The 20,684-nt window shown below is 38.0% G+C and overlaps 1 protein-coding gene across 4 annotated transcripts in view; it reads left to right on the forward strand.

Annotated features, from left to right (window-relative positions):
* Window positions 1-20,684, forward strand: part of LOC145692692 (uncharacterized) — a 180,533-nt gene that overhangs the window by 147,973 nt on the left and 11,876 nt on the right. For all 4 annotated transcript variants that reach the window (XM_081768104.1, XM_081768095.1, XM_081768085.1 and 1 more), the window contains exons 4-6: window positions 5,248-5,404; window positions 16,757-17,795; window positions 18,812-19,055. In XM_081768104.1, coding sequence (XP_081624230.1) covers window positions 5,248-5,404; window positions 16,757-17,795; window positions 18,812-19,055 — 1,440 coding nt within the window. The remainder of the gene's footprint in view (window positions 1-5,247; window positions 5,405-16,756; window positions 17,796-18,811; window positions 19,056-20,684) is intronic.

The raw sequence follows: 20,684 nt of genomic DNA on the forward strand, positions 1-20,684 counted from the left end.
TTCTATTGTACATAAAAGTAATAATATTATTAAAATGCATAAATTCACCAAATATAGAGTTTGATTCTAACTTTCATTTAAACATTTCTCAAAAGGTAGACCTGATACAGCATATCTGACTTCAGATTCGTGATCAGCAGGTCAGAAACCATAAAGAACACCTACTTTCGTTTTGGAAAGAAAAAAAAAGTTAAAATTTGTAGAACAGTGTTATTGGAGATCACGGCGGTTCACAGTGGTAGAGTGCTCGCATATGGTGCGAAGGATCCCTTGTGCGATGGTAGACAACACCATGTCCGTAATTCTCTCAGGGTTCTCCCTTTCTTTGCAAATTCTCATTCCGTCAATTTCTTTACAGTTATTCACTTCCATTAATAATTTGTCTCTAAACAAAATAAACATGAAGCCTTAAATTAAAGATTTTGTTCCATTTCATTTATTTGCTTTAATATTTATAAAAATATTACAGGAATATTATTTTGTATATGAAGTAGGTAATTTTGTAATTGCTCATATATACTAGTGGGAATACGTTTAAAATAACTGGCAGGATATGACCTAAATTAGGAGAGAAAGGCAATGACTCCAACTTGATGACCATTGGATATCCCTTCATGTTATACAAGGTATCCAAAAATATACAGTATTCACTTTAATAGCACGTGTAACCATTGGGCACGTGGCCGATAGTACGGATACGAAGTATCTGTCTAGAATTTGATATTCCACTCTCACTGTAGATCTTGACATGGCGAGGCGGTGATAATTCCCATACCACGTTTAGCCGTTAGGTGTCTCCTATCATGTTCCATGTATGCTCGATAGAGTTTAAATTCGGACCTCTAACAGGCCAGAGTAATAGAAGGTGTATACCATCTCCAGCATGCTGCGTTGCCCTAGTGGTATGGGGACACATGATATCTTGCTGGAGGGTGGAATCCTGCAATGTGTTCAGATAAGATCGCAGGACAGAATTGAATGTTCGGCACGCTAGTGGTGCTCCGCTAATTGAAGACTAGAGGCAAGCAGGATGTGTAGCGTATTGCCTTCATACCAAGTTCCATGTACAAGTCCGGTATCCGAATGAGATAACACAGTATTTATTTTCGCGTTGTCCTGTACTTCTACAGACATGAACACAACCACCACTATGTACGAAACAAATGATTTTCATCGACCTTTTCCAGCCGTCTCGTCATTGCAGTCTTTTCCGACCTCACCGAAGACACTCTCTATGAACAAATATCAAGGGTAATCATTGGAGAAGAACGAAGGTTTCGTTCAACAATTGATTGTTTAGTATTTGTGCTCTCATATGCAGAAGGGGGGGGGGGGGACTCTGACTGTACTGGCATTTGTTGTCCTGTTAGTTAAAGCAGCTCCTTGATCATTCTGCCCAAGCGTTCGTGGTGCGTCGTGGAAATATTGGGGACATGGCTGTTATGTACTTCCATTGTATACTCCAGCGATGGACAATATGATCACTGTCTGGCCACGTCTTCCCACTGCATTGCCATGCTTAAACACTCTTAATTGCACAATAGCCATTTGCTCGCTTTGTCTTGACATACAGACATACAGTGAAATTCACATAGAACGGATTTGCACACACAATTACATTCGTGATACGTACTGTCCTGGAATGTTCAAAGTACTAGCAGCATCCCTTCTTCAGACGCTACAATAAACATACCCTTTACAAACACATGTTATATGTTGCTAATTTCATATGAATTGGAGATGTATGAGGTGTTCTTAAGTGCACTTCAGTATTTCGGTTCTGTGAAACTACAGTGCAGTAATACATCGTCACTGCACCTTCAGAAACTGCCATGTGTAAACTTCAAAATTTTATGGTAGAGATTAAAAGAAATGCATTGTTATTTATTGGGTGATATCAATAAAACGGAGAAGTTACTCATTATTCCCAATTTTGTAGTAGTTACTCGCATTGGTATCAATAAAAAGAGAGCTGACCACTACTCGTCTCGGCTGACCTCGGAGAAACCCTGCCCTTTTGAAGTAACCACACCTCTATTTTCGAGCCGAGTAACTACTCCGCGTTTGATATCAATAAAAATCAAAGACTCCTCTGTGATACTAGTAACTTCTCCAAATTTGTGGAGCAAGCTAAATAGGTGACTCCGTGCGAAATATGGCAGAGTATATGATTGTTTTGCTGCGTAGAAAAACTTGTAAACTGCATAGAAATGTTGCAAATGGAGATTAGAAAAAACATTATAGGTTCATGAAAGAAAATGTAGAGTGATTAGCACAACATTTTTTTTAGGAGAATCAACCGAAATTCGGGGTGGTGCACTACGTAATGAGGAAAAGATGCGGGTTTTCTTGCGTTACTTGAGTGATCCGGGATTCCAGGTTGGAATGTCAGGGGATTCTGGTGTGGCTCAAGGTACTGTGTCTATGACTACTACAAGTGTAATGGATGCGATTATTACGAAATCTGAAAATCCGTAAGTGTGCGTAATATGCAAACAGCAAAGGCAGAGTGGTAAGAACAACATACATTTCCGAGTGGTAAGAACAACATACATTTCCGAGTGCTATCGGAGCACTTGACAATACACACGTGGCAATAAAGAAACCTAGTATTTTGGAGACGAATACACTAATAGGAAGAGCTCATTCGTGGCTAAGCGGTTAGCGTACATGCCTTTGGCATAGGAGACCCGCGTTCGATTCCCAGCGGGAGCTCATGTGGTTCGGATTCCACGTTAATCAGTGGGTCCCGTCTCATATAGCCTCGCTACTGAAAAGGACGTTAAACTCAAAATCAACTCAACTCAACGTTGATAGAAAGGGTGTATACATGAGAATGTATTTTGTTTATGTCAAGGCGAAAGGGGACACGTATAGTGTAGAAAACGCAATCAGATGGACGTGCTTTATGACGTGACTGGCTTAACTTTTTTTAAAAGGAAACAAAGGTGCCAAGTGTCTGATTTCGTTCTTAAAGCCAAGCAATCTACAAAGACCTTGGACAACACGTGATATGCACTTGTCGTGTTAATCTTGATATTGCTGGATTCGAAGCCTCGCTACTGAAAAGGACGTTAAACTCAAAATCAACTCAACTCAACGTTGATAGAAAGGGTGTATACATGAGAATGTATTTTGTTTATGTCAAGGCGAAAGGGGACACGTATAGTGTAGAAAACGCTATCAGATGGACGTGCTTTATGACGTGACTGGCTTAACTTTTTTTTAAAAGGAAACAAAGGTGCCAAGTGTCTGATTTCGTTCTTAAAGCCAAGCAATCTACAAAGACCTTGGACAACACGTGATATGCACTTGTCGTGTTAATCTTGATATTGCTGGATTCGAATCAACATCCATCAGCTCTAATAGGTTCGTTCCCATGTGGTTTCATTGTTACTTTCTTGTTTCGCGTTTTTCCTTTTCTTCTTTTTTTATTTTTGTTTTATTCTCGCTCGAATATTAAATATTCTCTTTTGGATTTGTATCTCAGTCGTCGATGAATTTGATATTTCGTTGCATTTCACTGTAATTGCCTTCAAAGCCTCGGCTTTCCTTCGTTTACTTTCTGGTAACTGTGACTGAAAGTACTACGGAAACTCTTTCATAACATCCACAAATGCACTTCGATTGAGGCTGTCGTTGCTACTTGCCCGTTCCATGGCGTTTAGGATACTACGCCATAGGTTAAAAACAACGAAATGACCGCGCGATGGATGGGAGAAATGAGTAATCACATCTTTTATTGATACGGCTCACTGCCACGCGCAGAGGGAACGCGAGTGAACGTTCATAAATCTGGAGCAGTCTAGACCTGAGTAGTGGCTTTTGTTTTATTGATAAGAAATTGAGGGAGGAGAGTACTCCAGCTGTAGTTACTCCGATTCTCGAGCAGGACTTCACAGGAGTAGTTTCTTATTTTTATTGATATCACCCATTGTTTGGTAGGCGTCAGGAAGAAAATCAGACATATACAGCTGCTGGGTGCGCAATATTTTTACCATTTTAACATAAAATCAGCTATATGCGTTTGAGGACACTGCGGAAAATGATGGGAGCAATTTGACTGGAACATCACATGGCATATTTTGTTTTGTGACGTAATTACCCCTAAATCGTGGATGAAGTACATGAACCCTCGAGTCAAGAACTTAATCCATTCCATAACGCAGTTTGTGAACCGAAATAATTTTTCTTATCGAAATTAATATAAACGTAACTAATATGTTCCAGTCTAGCCACAGAAACATGGCATTCCAAGTATTTTTTAAAGCATTTTTCCACTATGAAGAATATAGAATGAAAATAAAAATATATTTTTTAAAGATGTTGCATAAATTAAACAAAATAGTTATGGGGGATAAAAAACAGTGCAGAACAGAAGAAAATGTAGTTTTTGAACCAGCACCCCGATTGACATAATTTTTATGGAAAACACGTAAAAGTACTATTGGACCGTTCAAGTGTGAGTACGTGCATGTGTGTGCGTTTGTACCCCAAAATATTGTTCGTAAACCGAGGGAAATATCGTTCACAAAACTTGTTCGTATTTCAGATACAATGTTTTTTACATTTCGAAGAATACTTCGTTCATAATGATTGGTTGATTCTCTCTAAATTATTCTGTAATAGCATGTGCTAACCCATATATGCCCTTATCTTTTTTGTATTTTGAATTATTTTGGAAAATAGATAGTTTTCGACCTATTCTTGATGAATTTAGTGTCCTTTCTTTTTGCTGATCTCCTATTGGCTAATTATGTCCCTGGGTCCAAAAGGACCCAGGGGCAAATACGAAGCTTTAGCAATAACAAAATACATAAATGGGTCGTTTTCGACCTGGGGGGGGGGGAGGCTTAAATCGGTTAATCAAAATACGACGTTAGTCACTAAAAAGTAAAAAAACGAAACTCCCAAGTTTGTATTTTTTTTTTTTTTTCAAGTATAAATATATTCATGAAAATTCATGTGTGTATGGACTTTAGAATTATATGTTATATACAATCAAACTATGAAGATAAATTTCTTCTACTGGAAAATTTTAAGTTCATGTCCTCTAGTGTTAGTTTATGGTTATATGTATTTAAAGTATGTCGACTTCCACACGACTCTCCTCTATCAGTGTAAATAAACCTCATGTAAGAGGCAAGCTGTAAGACAGTAATTCGAAAACTGAATATATACTGACCTTCTTGCGGAAGCATATTACAACTGTATTTATTTATTTATTTATTTGCATTTTAATTATAGCCAAGGCAACGCCCTCCTTGAACATCTATAGGCCCCCTCCAGCTCGCCGAGCTGAAGAACTGAAAGAAACGTTGACAGTGAAGAACACCGATGGAGCTGTTACTGCTGCGAAAGATGTCTCAGATGGATTTTCAGACACAAAAACTTCAAAATCTAGGTTAGTTTAACAATATAAAGTTATTTTCTCTATATACAAGGTCTGTATGATAAGTAATGAGACTCGCCGCGCCGCGGCGCGCGTGTCGCTGGAGCGGGTTTGTCGGTGATGGAGGATGTAGGGGGGGGTCCGAGCAAAGCAACGCACCGCGCGTCAGTTGGCTCCGAGCCTTAGTGGAGCGCGGACAAGCCTTGGACAAAGCCCTTGTGAACATTCTTGTCACGGCGGAAAATCAACAAACATGGAGGGTTCCATCGAACAGCGTTATGCGATCAAATTTTGCGTTCGCCTGGGGAAAACGGCTACTCAGACGCTTTCTCTCATCACGGAGGCCTACAAAGAGGAAGCCCTATCCAAAGCCCAGGTGTTTCGTTGGCACAGTGCGTTCCGGAACGGCCGGGAAAGCGTTGAGGATCTGGAGAGGGCTGGACGCCCGACAACAGTGACTACGGACGAAACTGTGGCAAAAGTGAGGGATCTCCTGAACTCAGACCGTCGATTATCGTTGAGATTGATTGCTGATGAACTCGATATGAACCACACAACAGTGCACAAGATTGTGACGGAACAATTGGGAATGAGAAAAATCTGTGCGAAACTGGTGCCGCGAGTGTTGACTGACGAACAAAAGCAACGACGTGTTGATTGTTGTCAGGAACTTTGAACCTCATGAACAGTGACCCTAACTTTGAAGATGACGTCATAACAGGTGACGAGTCGTGGGTGTTCCAGTACGACCCTGAAACGAAACGTCAAAGCGCGGAGTGGCACACTCCTGCGTCCCCGCGCCCCAAGAAGGCCAGAATGTCGAAGTCAAAGGTGAAAACAATGTTGATTGTTTTTTTTGACAATGTGGGGGTGGTCCACAAGGAGTTTGTACCCCAAGGACAAGCCGTCAACGCCGCCTTCTACAAACAAGTCCTTGAGAGACTGCACAGGAGCGTCAAGCGGAAAAGACCGGCGATCGCTAGCCGGTGGAAGTTGCATCACGACAATGCCCCTGCCCACACCGCCTTCTTAGTGACCTCCTTTTTGACCCGGATTGGGGTGGAAGTCCTTCCACAACCACCCTACAGCCCAGATGTGAGCCCGGCCGACTTCTTCCTCTTCCCGAAGCTGAAGCCACGCTTGAAAGGAACCCGTTTTGCAGACGTCACAGCCATCCAAGCAGCCGTGACCACATTTCTAAAGGACATGCCGGCTGCTGACTTCCAGGGGGCGTTTGCAGCGTGGAAACATCGATTGCAGAAGTGCATCGACGCAAGAGGAGAGTACTTCGAAAGCTTTTAAGTCCCTGTACAGATCAGATCAATAAAACAATGTTTCCAGACCTGGTCTCATTACTTATCATACAAACCCTGTATTATATATAAGTAAATAGATAGGTACAGATGATAGCGTACATATATATGAGGTAGAGATCTGTATTCAAAAAAGGATGAATTATCCAAACTAAATTAGGAAGTGCTTTGAACTTAGATCTTAACTTGTTATGAACAATACACTTACAGCTTCTTAAAATTGATAATAATACTGAATAAGTCATGATGATTATAAGAAGTCTGCCATCTTCCTATTTTTGGAACAACAATTTTTCTGTATTCGTTAACATTGTACTAAATTTTTTTTTTGGGGGGGAGGAAGTGTACTGAGTCGATTAAACTTTTTTTTGGGGGGGAGAGAGGAAGTGTACTGAGTCGAATATTGTGGAAATTTTTCTGCAATAATAGTACGTATAAGATTCGATTTTTTGCTGTAAGTTATAATGAAAGTCGCATTTCTGGTTTAAGCTTCCTTTATCGACGTTTAAGGTAGGGTTCTTGGTCCTGATGAAGGAAGATTCTTATATTATTTTTTTAATAGCGAAGAAGTCTTGTGCAAATTGGTTTGTTTTATGACATGTTTCGATTCTCATATGTTTTGATAGTCTTGAAACATCCATCTAGTACAATGTTAATGGATACGGAAACACTGTTTCTTTAAAATAGGATGATGGTAGACTTCTTCTAATATAAATTGTTCAGTGTTATTATTAATTTTAAGAAGACAAGTTTATTTTGACCTCATGAGTGATTAACATGAACGAAGTAGTGCAAGTTAAAGTTCTATGAAATATTGCCGAAGAAGGTATTAAAGAACACGGATCAGGTGCAGAAACATTTTAGTTAATAATATATTAAATTTTAGACGCTAGTAAATAGAAAAGAATATGTTTATAAATTAGTTTATGAAAACTGTCTACCAGCGCAAGCTTCCCTTGTCAAGGAAAGACAAAAGATAATAGTTGTGATTAATTTCCATGCTAAAGACGGGACGGGACGCCTTATCGAAAACTAAAATTTTGGAGAGAGATTTCACATAATTTAGCAACAGTACTTTCCATAGTGTGAATTCGCAGTGAAAAAAGAAAATGAAATATCTTTCATACAAGTTGATCTTTCAAAAATGCAATTTTTCGGTTGGAAGTCATATAGTTCATACATCCTATGACTTAAAAATCCAAAGATTGATCACCACAAAAACAAAAGCCCACTGCCAGATCATCTTGTATACCGATGTAAACCGATGAGAGACATTGCTGCTCACTTTTTTAAGATCCATAGCTATTATTCTCCAATTTTCGGCCAGGAAAATCTTAGCTAAAAGTTTGTTCCTTGCGTACATTTCCCACACAAGTAATTTGTCATGCCATTACTCAAATTAATTACCCACAATATATGTATGTATTGACGCGTATATTTTTGAAGTTATCCTTGACGATTGCATTCATTCTACCGTATCTAAGGAGAGAAAAATGAGTTGTTTATTATGGAAGTGGTAGGCTCAAAATTGTGTTAATATTCGTATGTACAGTAAACTCCCACGACCTGGCGGAAGGGTAAGCCGGATAACAAAAAAACTGGGATAGGCAGGAATTCTATAATTACTTACTTCCTGCTCCACCTTATTATTAGAAACACATTTTTTTTACACTAAATATCCCACTCTTATTCATACTTTCTGACCTCTTATTATAGACCAGTACTTCATAAATGTTTGTTATGTACTGTACTGTACGTTTCAAGAATAGTACAAAAAAAGGAAGTCCAAGATAAAATATTGTGCACATTTAAAGATAAATTTTATAATATCTAATTGCAGAAAACATAAAATGATACACTGCACAGTATGAATACATACACTTTTAAAATAAATAAAGGATTAACGTAAAACATAGGCATGATTACTTGAAAAAAATCATTGTACTTACAGGTTTGTGAATTCCTGAATTCCATTTGAAGGTTAAGTGGAAAAAAGAAGGAATGTCACAAAACTGCATTTTCGAGAAAACGGCGTTTTAATATTGAAAACCGCGTAAAAAGAGTAGGGTTATTAAATCTTTCGCCCCTTTTTAAATGTTCATTTCTTTAACTAAGCATGCATGACATATACACTCAAATAGTACCAAGAGTCACCAACAGATAGGACAAAGCACCCGAAAAAGCACATACATGGACATTCCTTTTTTTTTTTTTTTTTTTTTTCTTTTTTCTTCATTTGCACTTCCAAGCTTTCGACTCTTCCCTTAGAGTCTTGGTTACAGGGCATAAAAACAGGAGATAGAAGAATAACATTGGGAAAATAAAAAGAATTGACTTACAAGGATAGAGCAGTGCTGGGGCACACCTTGTCAGAAGCATAGGTCGCACTTATAATTATGGATACGCGGATCGTTACAGCGGGGTTAATTTGCGCATTCTCTTGTTCTTTGGTGAAAGATTGTGAACTCATATTGGTATTTGTATTGTGCCAGTGTTGTGCAAATTTTGTAATTATTGTTTCTCATTCATCACTTTACCGTTCCCTGTCTAAATTTAACTTTTATTTATTTATTTTAAACTTCAGATACGAGTCTTTCTAGTTCAATCATTTTTAGAACATAGTAAAATTTTTGAGTCTTCTGTCCTGTATTAAGTTTCTTTTAAATGTTTCGACAGACCTGACGCCGGAATTTCCCTGTTAGTATCCCGAATATGTTCCTTAACATGCGTCGTGAGGTTACTTTTAGTCTTGCTTATGTAACTCTCATGGCAACTGTATTTTATTACATAGATACCCGAGTTCTTATTGGGATTTGTGTAATAACTTCTGAAGTTGGATGATTAAAAAAATAAAAATAAAAATAAAAACATTGTACTTACAAAATTTGACAGCATTGGCGTAATAATATAAGTATTAACGTAAGTTGGCAAACATCCACCAAAGAACAAACGAATAAGCAAATTAATCTCACCAAACGCAATCCGCATATCCATCGTTTGATGTGTGACCTATGTTTTCGACAAATTGTGCTCCAGCACTGCTTTACCTGATAAATCTGTTCATTTTATTATCCCCTGATGTTTTTGTTCTGTCTCCTGGTTTTGTCCTCTGTGACCAACACCCCAGGGGAGAGTCGAAAGTCGAAGTACTGTTCACGAATTGCATAAACTTGTAAGTAGAAAAAATATTAGAATTCCTGAGCATGATTATAATGTCTGGATTTGAAGTTATTTTACTGTTCATTTGAAGGCTTAAATTAAAAATATCAACATTTGTATGTTTTAGTTCTTAAAATGTTCTTTAATAGATGACTTGCTTCTCTTTGACAAAGTCGTGTTTTTATAAAGGCATTAAAAGTCTAGTAGGTTGTTAAAAAACATTCCTTATTGTATTGCGGCGTTTTTTCCCCATCTTTAATGTAGGCCCATAAAACGAAAGCAGGATAATGGGGAGCTTGATAGTGGAAAGTCCACTGTATTCCATACGCCCCCTACTGGTGACTGGTAATCAGACAATTCAGTGGATTTCTTCTGCATTCGTTTGTAAGCATTCAACGGACTGCCCACACTTGTAAGGCATATCTATAAGAAAGCCACCTCGATGGTAACCAGAATGAGTGCCAACAGACACTATCCTTCCTCTGGATTCCGTACACTGATATTCAATTCGTCTTTTTCTCAGCTTCTTACGTAATAATTTAATAAAGAAAAGCGACCCTTTAATATTTTGGAGATGGTTATATTCTGTTGAAACTTGGGCAATTTATTATTATTATTATTATTATTATTATTATTATTATTATTATTATTATTATTATTATTATTATTATTATTATTATTATTATTCGGTTGTCAGCAAAAGCATTAACATAAACAGCCCATTCATTTTGTGATGTGAGGTTGTTGGGTAATGTCTTAAACGACTAGGTTAAACAAGTAAATAATAACGTATGTCTTGTAGTCTGATGAGCAATAGTAATAATTACAGGTACTACTGCTAGAAGACCAAAATGCATCTACACAGATAAACACTATCGGTATTATCCTTTATTTCTGCTATACTGATTTCCTCAGACAGTTTACATCAAGACTCCCCACATCATTTTGTCTTGTAATTTTCGCATTACCAAACACGACCAAAGTACTTCAAAACTTGGAAGATTCTTTTTCTATGCATACTATAACACTAATCTCTTCATACAGACTAAAAACGTAACAGTATAAACAAATTGTCGTTTTTAGACCATTATTGCTATTATCCGGTAGCTGTATGTACGCACTAAACTACTCCTCAACATTCGATGCATAATGATGGTTCAAGAGCATGTGACAGTACAATATACTAAAATATAATTTTTTGTATTAAAATTATTTTGACTTCATTCTGTTTATTTATATTTTTATTTCCAGTAAGAAGTGAATTAAATTTCTAAGGAAAAGAAGCAGGCACGATGCTAGAAACCACAGAGCTATGAATATGAAATCAAATGAGTGGTATAAAAGTTTTTTAGAATTATTGAGAAATGTAATATTCGTTTTGTTGAAATAATAAATGTGTCTTACCTCTATTAGTAATAATAATATTTTTAAACATTAAATTCCATTTTACTGACTTGTATGTTCTAGTAGCAATCCATGTTTTCAATGGGGGCAACTGTAATTATCGTGTACCGGGTCCAGTGTCCTTGTAATTGTGCAGTGCTGTGTAATACATGATGATTCATCCAAAAGATAGTACACGAAGCGTAGGAAAATGGAACGATATATGGAAATACTTCGGGAAGAATAGACGGAAGGAAATACCTTGGTGGATTGAAAGGACGAAACAAGTGACAAGTAGAGCATTTAGAGAAAAAATCATCAAGGAAACATAGAAAGCAGAAAATGCCTACAGGGAAACAAAGGAGGCAACGAGGATTGTAAGAAAAAATACTATAAAGAGTGGAGTAAAAGAATGGAAGAAGTAAATGAATGTAAAAAGATGGTATATAGCATACCACGAAACAAAAGTAGAGAGAAAGAGGAAAGCTGTTAGAAAATGAATATGAAATAAAAGAAGAATGCAGAAGGTATTTTCAGACTTGTTACGTTAATGCAGAGAGGGAAGGGGGAACCAAGCGGTAAAGGAAGGAAAGGAAGTGAAGAAGACAGAAAGAAGTAAAGAAATGACAGGCGAACAGTAAAGAAAAGAAGTGGTTTGGAAAGAGGTAGAAGATGCAGTAAAGTTCGTAAAGATGGGAAAGTTCCAGTGGTTGAAATGCAGCTGGAATAAATGGAACAAAATAAAAATACGAAATAGTTTGCAAAGTGTGAAAAGAGAAGAAAACACTGGAAGAAGGGAAAAAAGGCATAATAGTACCATTATGTTAGGTTGATGCATATAGATTTTAAATATAGGTTTGTTAAGTTTGTTTGTTTAGTGTTTTATTTATGAAATTCAGTTAAAAACTTGCAAGTCAAACAAGCAGCTATTTAACAATGTAATCTCCGTCATTGTCAGCTATTTAACAATGTAATCTCCGTCATTGTCAATAACTTCCAAAGTTGGGGTAGTTTTTGGATCCCCCGTCTGTAGAAATCTATTGGTTTTGAGTTTAGAAAGTCTTCATTCCAAATTTCGAGAATAGTTTCATCTTCGAAGTTGTGTCCTTGAATGTGATTGGAAATGGAACGATGGTTGCTTGGTCACATTCCATCACACTAGCCAATTCTCTGGTTGTCTGGCGTGGATTTTCGTGGATCAAACTGTTTAAATGTTCATCAAAATCGGATGGTCTTCCTGTGCGTCTTCCATCATGCAAATCAAACTGATTTCCTTTAAAACGTGAAAACCATTTCCTTGCTGTGCTTTCACCGACGGCATTAGTTCCTTACACTTCACAGATGTTCCTAGCCGCATTTGCTGCGCTTGAGCCTCGGTTAAATTCGTACAGCAGAATACGTCGTAAATGTTCTTTTTTTCTCAGCTTGACACCATCATCTTTAGCAGCGAAGAAATAACAATCGTTTGTAACAATCTCGCTGACAGCTCGTATTCCACAAGACAACACTCCAAAGTAAACAGTGACAATGTAAAAACGGTAAACAAATGAACAGCAATTCAGTGTTACCAGATCAAATCAGAACGCTACGGAGTTATGCCGCAACCCAATATGAGAGAGGAAACAAGATAATGTGTAAGAATTACAGAGGCATTACTCTATCCTCGAAGTATGCACAAGTGTCGAAGATACATGAAAGAATTCTTGAGAGGAGAATAAGAAGAGAAATAGAAAACAAGCTAGAAAGCAACAACAACATGGATTTAGAAAAGGCAAGAGTACAAGAGATCTAATATTTACATCAAACAGGTGGTAGAAAACTGTTGGTACGGTAGTGATATTTGGATGCGCTTTTTAGATACGGAAAAGGCATCAATAGTAAGGTTGAGAACATAGGAAACATTGAAAAAGTTGGAAGTAACCAAAGATGAAGAGAGAGAAACGTGGATGAAAATCAGCGAAAGTAAACGTGCAATATAGATTAACTGAAGCATTTGGCATTAAAAGAGGATTAAGACAACTTAGTACAGCGACCTTAAGTGAAATTGTGAAGAGAGTGAAAGAAAAAGTGAAAGGGAGCATGGCAAAAAAGTTTATTTGTAGTGGCATCTAGTTGCATCTGCATATAAAGCAAAGAAAGGGAAGAAGTATAGAAGTTGCTAAACGAGTGGGTCGAGAAGTCCAAAAAATACCGACTAAAATTTAATGTATAGAAGTACGAGATTGAGGAAGAAGAGAAATACAATAATAGGATATGCTGAAGAGACTTCATTCAGATTATCCGTTCGAAAGAAATTCAAGAAATAATGAATGGAACGTCTTAGGATGATGATGATAATTGTTTGTATTTTTTTATTGTATAAATATATTTTTGGTTAGAAATTTGTATTAACATACTCAAAAATATAGCATAAAAATAAAGTTCATTTCTTTCATTAAACTTGAAATTTCGGCAAAATATTTTTTGATTACGAAAAGTCACCAGTTTTATCAAGATAAGTCTTAGTTGATTGATAGGGAATGTAGACGCAATGTCGCTTGTAGAGTTAAAAAAATTGTCAGTGATCGTTTTAGTGAAGGAACTAAATTCGTGATGATCCTGGAACAAAAAATTTAAAAAATGTAAGTAGGTAATGATAAAGATGCATCTTTAACTTTTGTTTGATAAGCGTTTTTCATTACAATAATCAAGTTCCTTATCATATGTGGAATTCCATATACAAGCAGGAACATTCAGCCTGGGCACATTAAACTAAATATATATATATACAGACGGTGATCAGAAAAATAAAACACCTGTAGTTGGCAACATGTCAGATGTATGGGTTGGCAGTGGTGTCGTGGCGCCCGCAGCGCCGGACCGCTGCTGGTGGTGTGTTGGGTGTGTCGCGTGGGACAGTGTCGAAGGTGATGACGGCCTACACAACACACCGGAAAACCACATCGGGGAAGCGGAACAGTGGGCGGAAGAAAATCATGACAGGTCACGCCGGGTATTAAAGCGCATTGTCACGCAAAACCGTCGTGCCACTGCGGAGGAAGTGACGGAGGAACTCAATCAGCACCTTCCCCACCCTGTTTCGACAATCACAGTCCGCCGCGAATTACATGACGTGAACTTACGGGGTCGTGTTGCACAGGCCAAACCCCTCATCAGGAACCATAACGATTTTCCACGCCGCAAATGGTGCCGCGACCATGCAACTTAAACCGTTGAGGACTGGAAATGTGTGATATGGTCGGATGAGTCATCCTTCACCCTATTCCCAATCACGGGCCGTGTTTATGTGTGGAGAACGCCCAAAGAAGCTTCTGATCTGCAGTGTCTCCGCCCAACTGTGAAACATGGCGGCGGCTCGGTGATGCTGTGGGAAGCCATATCATGGTTTTCATTGGGTCCTGTGGTCACACTTAGCGGACGAATCACTGCCAACGATTATGTCGCAATTTTAGGAGACCACTTGCATCCTATGGTCCGGATGTTGTTCCCGGACAATTACGCCATCTTCCAGGATGATAATGCATCCATTCACACAGCTGGCGTTGTTGCAGCGTAGTTTGAGGAACATCGGGATGAAGTTCAACACCTTCCCTGGCACGCCCAATCCCCAGATCTCAACATAATTGAACATCTGTGGTCCATCTTGGAAACACGACTCCGGCGACGATTTCTACCTCCATCCTCTCTCACAGAACTGGCCGATGCCCTGTACGAGGAATGGTGTAAAATTCCACTTGCTACCATTCACGACCTCTATGCCTCCATCCCACGTCGCAACAAGGCTGTTCTGAAGGCGAAAGGTGGCCCGACACTATATTAATCTGGTAAGTTGTAATTTCGTTCAGGTGTTTCCATTTTTCTGATCACCATCTGTATATATATATATATATATATATATATATATATAGGGTAGCCCATTTTAATCTTTCCACGGAAATATCTCGAAAACGGTTGAATATAAATAAACTGAACAAAAACTCAAATAGAAAATACCATGGAGCAAATCGAATGGTAATGTCGAGGTGCCCCCCAGGGCCGCTCTTCAAGGGGGCCCGGGGCCCAACTTTAAAATTTTAAATGGAAACATAGGGCGACTGACAACTCGTTCGATAGATCTTTAAAAACTAAAAAGCGATGTGGCAGAAGATTTTTCATATCGGTCACCGTATTCAAACTGGCCGCCAAGATATATTAGTTGTATCAGATAAACGTCCAGTACCACTAATATGAAAACGGTTGAACATAAATGAACCAAACAAAAACTCAAATAGGAAATCCGTCTGTAATGGAAAAAAAATGTAGGTAAAATTCTTGTTGAATGATATCTTCCATTTTGATTGCAGGCAATGATGTGTGCAAAAATGAATCAACTAAAATGCGAAACCAATTTATTGAACAATGCAATTTTAGAACAATGTGTACAAACATTGGTTTTGCTCAAAAGTCGTCTGCACATTATCAGTTCATTAAAGTACCAGTCACTTGTACACACAAGTGTTTCAAACTAGTTATACCTATTGCAAATAAAAGTGGGGTTCTCATTTGAGATTTTGCCATTCATTCCCGCTTCACCCATTTACAGAGGGACATCGGAAAGATAATTGTGTAACAATTAGATTTCCTCTCTAGCATTATGCCCGTATACTTTAATGGTCTTTTTCTCCGTTAGAATATTCTCGAGGCGTGGAATGATAAATACACTCTGTGATTTCCTGTAAGAGTTTTGTCATGTTCATTTATCTCCAAACGTTTTCATATTAGTGGTACTGGACATTTTATCTGGTACAGGCACCATGTCTTGGCGGCCATTTTGAAAACGGTGACCCATATGAAAAATCTTTCACCACAACGCTGTTTAGTGTATGAAGATCTATCGAATGAGGTATCCTTGATCCATATTTTCATTTAAAATTTCTAAGTTGGACCTGGGTCCCCATCAAAGGCAGCCTTGGGGGGTACAGCGACATTATTCGATTCGCCCCATGGCTTTCCTGTTTGAGTTTTCGTTTGATTCATTTATGTTCAACCGTTTTCATAGTAGTGGTACTGGACGTTTATCTGATACAGTTAACATATCTTGGCGGCCAGTTTGAATACGGTGACCAATATGAAAAATCTTTTGCCACATCGCCTTTTAGTTTTTAAAGATCTATCGAGCGAGTTGTCAGTCGCCCTATGTTTCCATTTAAAATTTTAAAGTTGGGCCCCGGGCCCCCTTGAAGAGCGGCCCTGGGGGACACCTCGACATTACCATTCCAGTTGCCCTATGGTATTTCCTATTTGAGTTTTTGTTCAATTCATTTATGTTCAACCGTTTTCGAGATATTTCTGTAGAAAGATTAAAATGGGCCACCAGTGGAACGTGCAGGTCAGTAAAATGGAATTTAATTAAATTTTACTTACTTATTTTTAAGCAGTAGAATCATTAACTCCATATAAATTACATGTAACAAGAGCAAATTTCATGCAATATTAAATTTATCTTTTCTTTCATCTCTATTAATTCCAGGTCCAGGCAGAGACGTCCGGACATCCAAGTCTACGTTCCTCGCCCAATGCGTGCAACGGAGAAAGAGTCACAAAGTAATCCGTGCGCGTCATCGACTTCAACAGCAACGAATACAACTTCCACTCCGATCCGAAGAGGAACTAGTCCTGCCCCAGCCACCTGCACGCCTAGTGCATTGTCACCCATTCAAAATGTAGAAGAAAAAGTAAAAACAAGCTGTCGAAAGGAAGCAACAGTATCGAGAAAAAAGTCTTGTGATACGGAAGAGGAAAAGGAAGTAAAAGATAGTCGAAAACGCGCTGGTGTCGGAAGACGAAAATCAAAGAGCAGAGAAAGGACTTCTAGTGGAAGTGATTCTGGGGGTTCGAACTACATCAAAAGCACAAGCGATTCCGGTTACTGTGAAAGCATTGATACATCAGTCGCGGATAGTGGAAAAGACAGCTCAGTGTGTTCAGTAATTAATGTTAGTTCTTCGTTTGATCATAGTAGTTCATTTGTAGACTGTGTTAAGGAAGATACTTTAAGAAGTGATTCTGTAACCAGAAGTATTTTACCGTCAGAAACGAAGCTAGCGGATAGTGTTGAGGAGCCATATCAAGGAAAATTTAGTGATCGTTTAAAACCTGAGAGAAAAAGTGTAAATAAGGATGTTCCGCGCAATGACGAAAATGACATCCGTAGTAATCTGGATGTAAAGAGGACAAATAATAAAAACAAGGCAGTTGGAGGTCGCTTTATATCGGATGTGCTTATTATCTCGGATCCGCCTAAACCTCAAGTGTTGGTGAATGAAATAGCTGAAAACGAGAAGGACGACAATTGCGTAGTGAACAATATTCATGCCCCGGAAACTCCTAATAAGAAAAAGAAGGTGAAGCATAAAGAGGAGGGGACAAAAAATGACAGAACATCCCCTGCCAGGGATTCACAAAGTAAAACCTCAGAGCCTGATCATAATATCAATGTCGATGATTGTACATGGGAAATGCTTTTTGATGAAAATGGTGATTGCCTAAACCCAAAATTAATGGAAGAAGTAAGTTCGAAATAAGTTTATACTATTTACTTTGCTGATTAAAGTCCCCTATACATACTCAAATATACCATCAGGGTGAAGTATTTAAGAGTTACGCTTTCATCTCCAAAATCACCTTAAATTTTCACTTTTAATATTATTGAAATAACGGTTGCGAATAACAGTTTATAGGTTGTAAATGATATTTTTAAAAACATAACTTGTTCACTTGGTATTTTGTGTGAAACGAGTGAAGATTAGGAAAAGGAGGAATCTCTAACATTCTTAAATTTCTAAGAGATTCCATCGTACTTTGTAAAACTGCATCCAGTGTATTTTATTGCATTAACTTACCTATAATGGAAATGTTTACCTGCTAAGTAAACTTCAGAAGTAAATAATAAAATAAAAGGCACGCCGAACTCGTTGACAGTAGAGCAAATCAAATACCTTCACAGTTTCAGCCTTCTGTGACTGAGACTTGGGCTCAAAGTAAGCGTATAAAAGCAAACCGGAAGAAATTAATTTCGGTAGTCTGCTCTGCTTTTAATAGCTGTTACGTCCAAACTTTTCTACAGGAGGGACTATATAAAAATCATGATAATCAGAAATTAATTAGCAGAAATCCAATTGAAACACGAGCACAAATATAAGACTTTATCACTTACTATTTTTGTCCTTGTACAGTGTTTCTTGAGACTTGGGCTCAAAGTAAGCATATAAAAGCAAACCGGAAGAAATTAATTTCGGTAGTCTGCTCTGCTTTTAATAGCTGTTACGTCTAAACTTTTCTACAGGAGGGATTATATAAAAATTATGATAATCAGAAATTAATTAGCAGAAATCCAATTGCAACTCTAAAACACGAGCACAAATATAAGACTTTATCACTTACTATTTGTGTCCTTGTACAGTGTTTCTGTCAGATTTCTGGAAAGTAGTTTGTTCCTCATGCCCGCTTCTTCGATTTCTTTTGTTCTGTGTATTTGCATGCATATGTAACAATTTTAGTCTAATACATGATTGTATACTTCCAGTTGACGGCAGCAGTCGGTGAAGTGAGTATTGAGAAACCGAAATCCGATTACAATAGTTACCAAAGCAAAGACTGGGTTATTGGAGATGAAGAGTTTTCTCATGTTGTAGAAATTTACAATTTTCCAGCAGAATTTAAGACGCAAGACCTGTTGACCGTTTTTTCTCCGTTCAAGAACGCTGGATTTGAAATTAAGTGGGTAGATGACACGCACGCTCTTGGAGTGTTCAGTAGCTCTTTAGTTGGTAAGCCTATTTCCTCTTACGTTCATTTTAGTGAGTACTTATGAACATAAACGATCGTAAATAATAATTAGTGTTAACGTTAACTATCAAGGAAATTCACCTCACCTTACATCCATAGTTCTCAGCACGGCTTTCTACCGAAAAGCTCAAGTCTCTCAAACTTAAGTACTCTTCTTTCCTGTGCAGTCAAATGTATGAATAACAATACTCAATTAGATGTTATCTATTTTGATCTCTCGAAGGCCTTTGATTCTGTCAGCCACATTCATCTTCTTCATAAACTCTCCAATAGATTTAATGTACATGGCAAATTTCTCTCTCTAATCACAAGCTACTTGAAGGACCGTAAACAGAGAGTTGTTCTTTCAGGGGCGACTTCTAACCCCCAACCCGTGATCTCAGGGGTGCCTCAGGGGAGTGTACTTGGGCCTCTGCTGTTTGTCCTGTATATGGATGATCTCTACACGCACTTATCAGCTCAACCTAGTGGCCTTCTGCTTTTTGCTGACGATTGTAAGTTATACAGAGAAATATCGTGTCTCCATGACACAACTGCTCTACAGGAAGACATAAATTACCTTACAGGCTGGTGTGAAATGTGGCACTTGAAACTCAACAGTAAGAAATGTGACAGTATTACTATTACTTTGAAAAAGTCTCCTGTTCCCTCCACATACCATATCAACGATTCCCCTATCACACATTCTGCTAGTCATAATGATCTTGGTGTCATCTTTGATTCAAAACTCACATTCTCTGACCACATCTCCTCAATACTAAAGAATTCAATGCGCATGTTGGGACTTCTTTATCGAGTCACCGAACTACGCACTGTTTCTTCATTAGCAACTTTTTATAAGACTTTAATAGCGCCCAAGATCGAATACTGCTCTCCCATATGGGCCATGGCAGCACCTACACATCTCTCCAGACTTGATTCTGTACTCAATTTCTTCATCGCTATAGTCCGTTTTCGTGTTCCTGCACTTCGAATATTATCTAAGAAGGAACTCTTGCGACATCTTAATATTCAGACTCCTTAAGTACGCAGAATTATCTCTGATCTGAAATATCTGCATAAAATAGTTAATGGAAACTTAAGATCGGAAATATTACTTCAGGAACTATCCTTACTTGTCCCTTCCCGCATCACCCGGAATACCCACCTACTCCATCTTGCCCGTCCTAGGTTGGCTGTTATACAGAGGTCTCTTTTTTTATAGAATACCAAACTGTTATAATCAAGTAACAACTGATGTGGACATTTTTTCGAGCTACCCAGTGTTTGAAAGAGCAATTAAGCGAGCTTTGACGGAATAGTTTTACTCTTACACTCTTTTTTCTATGTTGTTGTTATTGTTATCTTGTTTTTTTTTTTTCTTTCTTTTGTTAGCATGTCCCTGTGTAAAATGGCAAAGTTATGCTGTATCTGGGAATTTGTTCAATAAATAAATAAATAAATAAGTTCAGTGTATTCTAATAATTATATACTCAACAATTTATTACATCACTAATAATTATATCATTTTTGCACGGAATTTGGAAGTGGAATGTGTACGGTACATGACAGAAAGAAGAAGCAGTCTAAGACTTTCATGTGGCTTGTGTTTACAGAACTCGCACATTATT

The sequence above is a fragment of the Thermobia domestica genome, chromosome 1 (assembly GCF_964235325.1).
Source record: "Thermobia domestica chromosome 1, izTheDome1.hap1.1, whole genome shotgun sequence".
NCBI lineage: Eukaryota > Metazoa > Arthropoda > Insecta > Zygentoma > Lepismatidae > Thermobia > Thermobia domestica.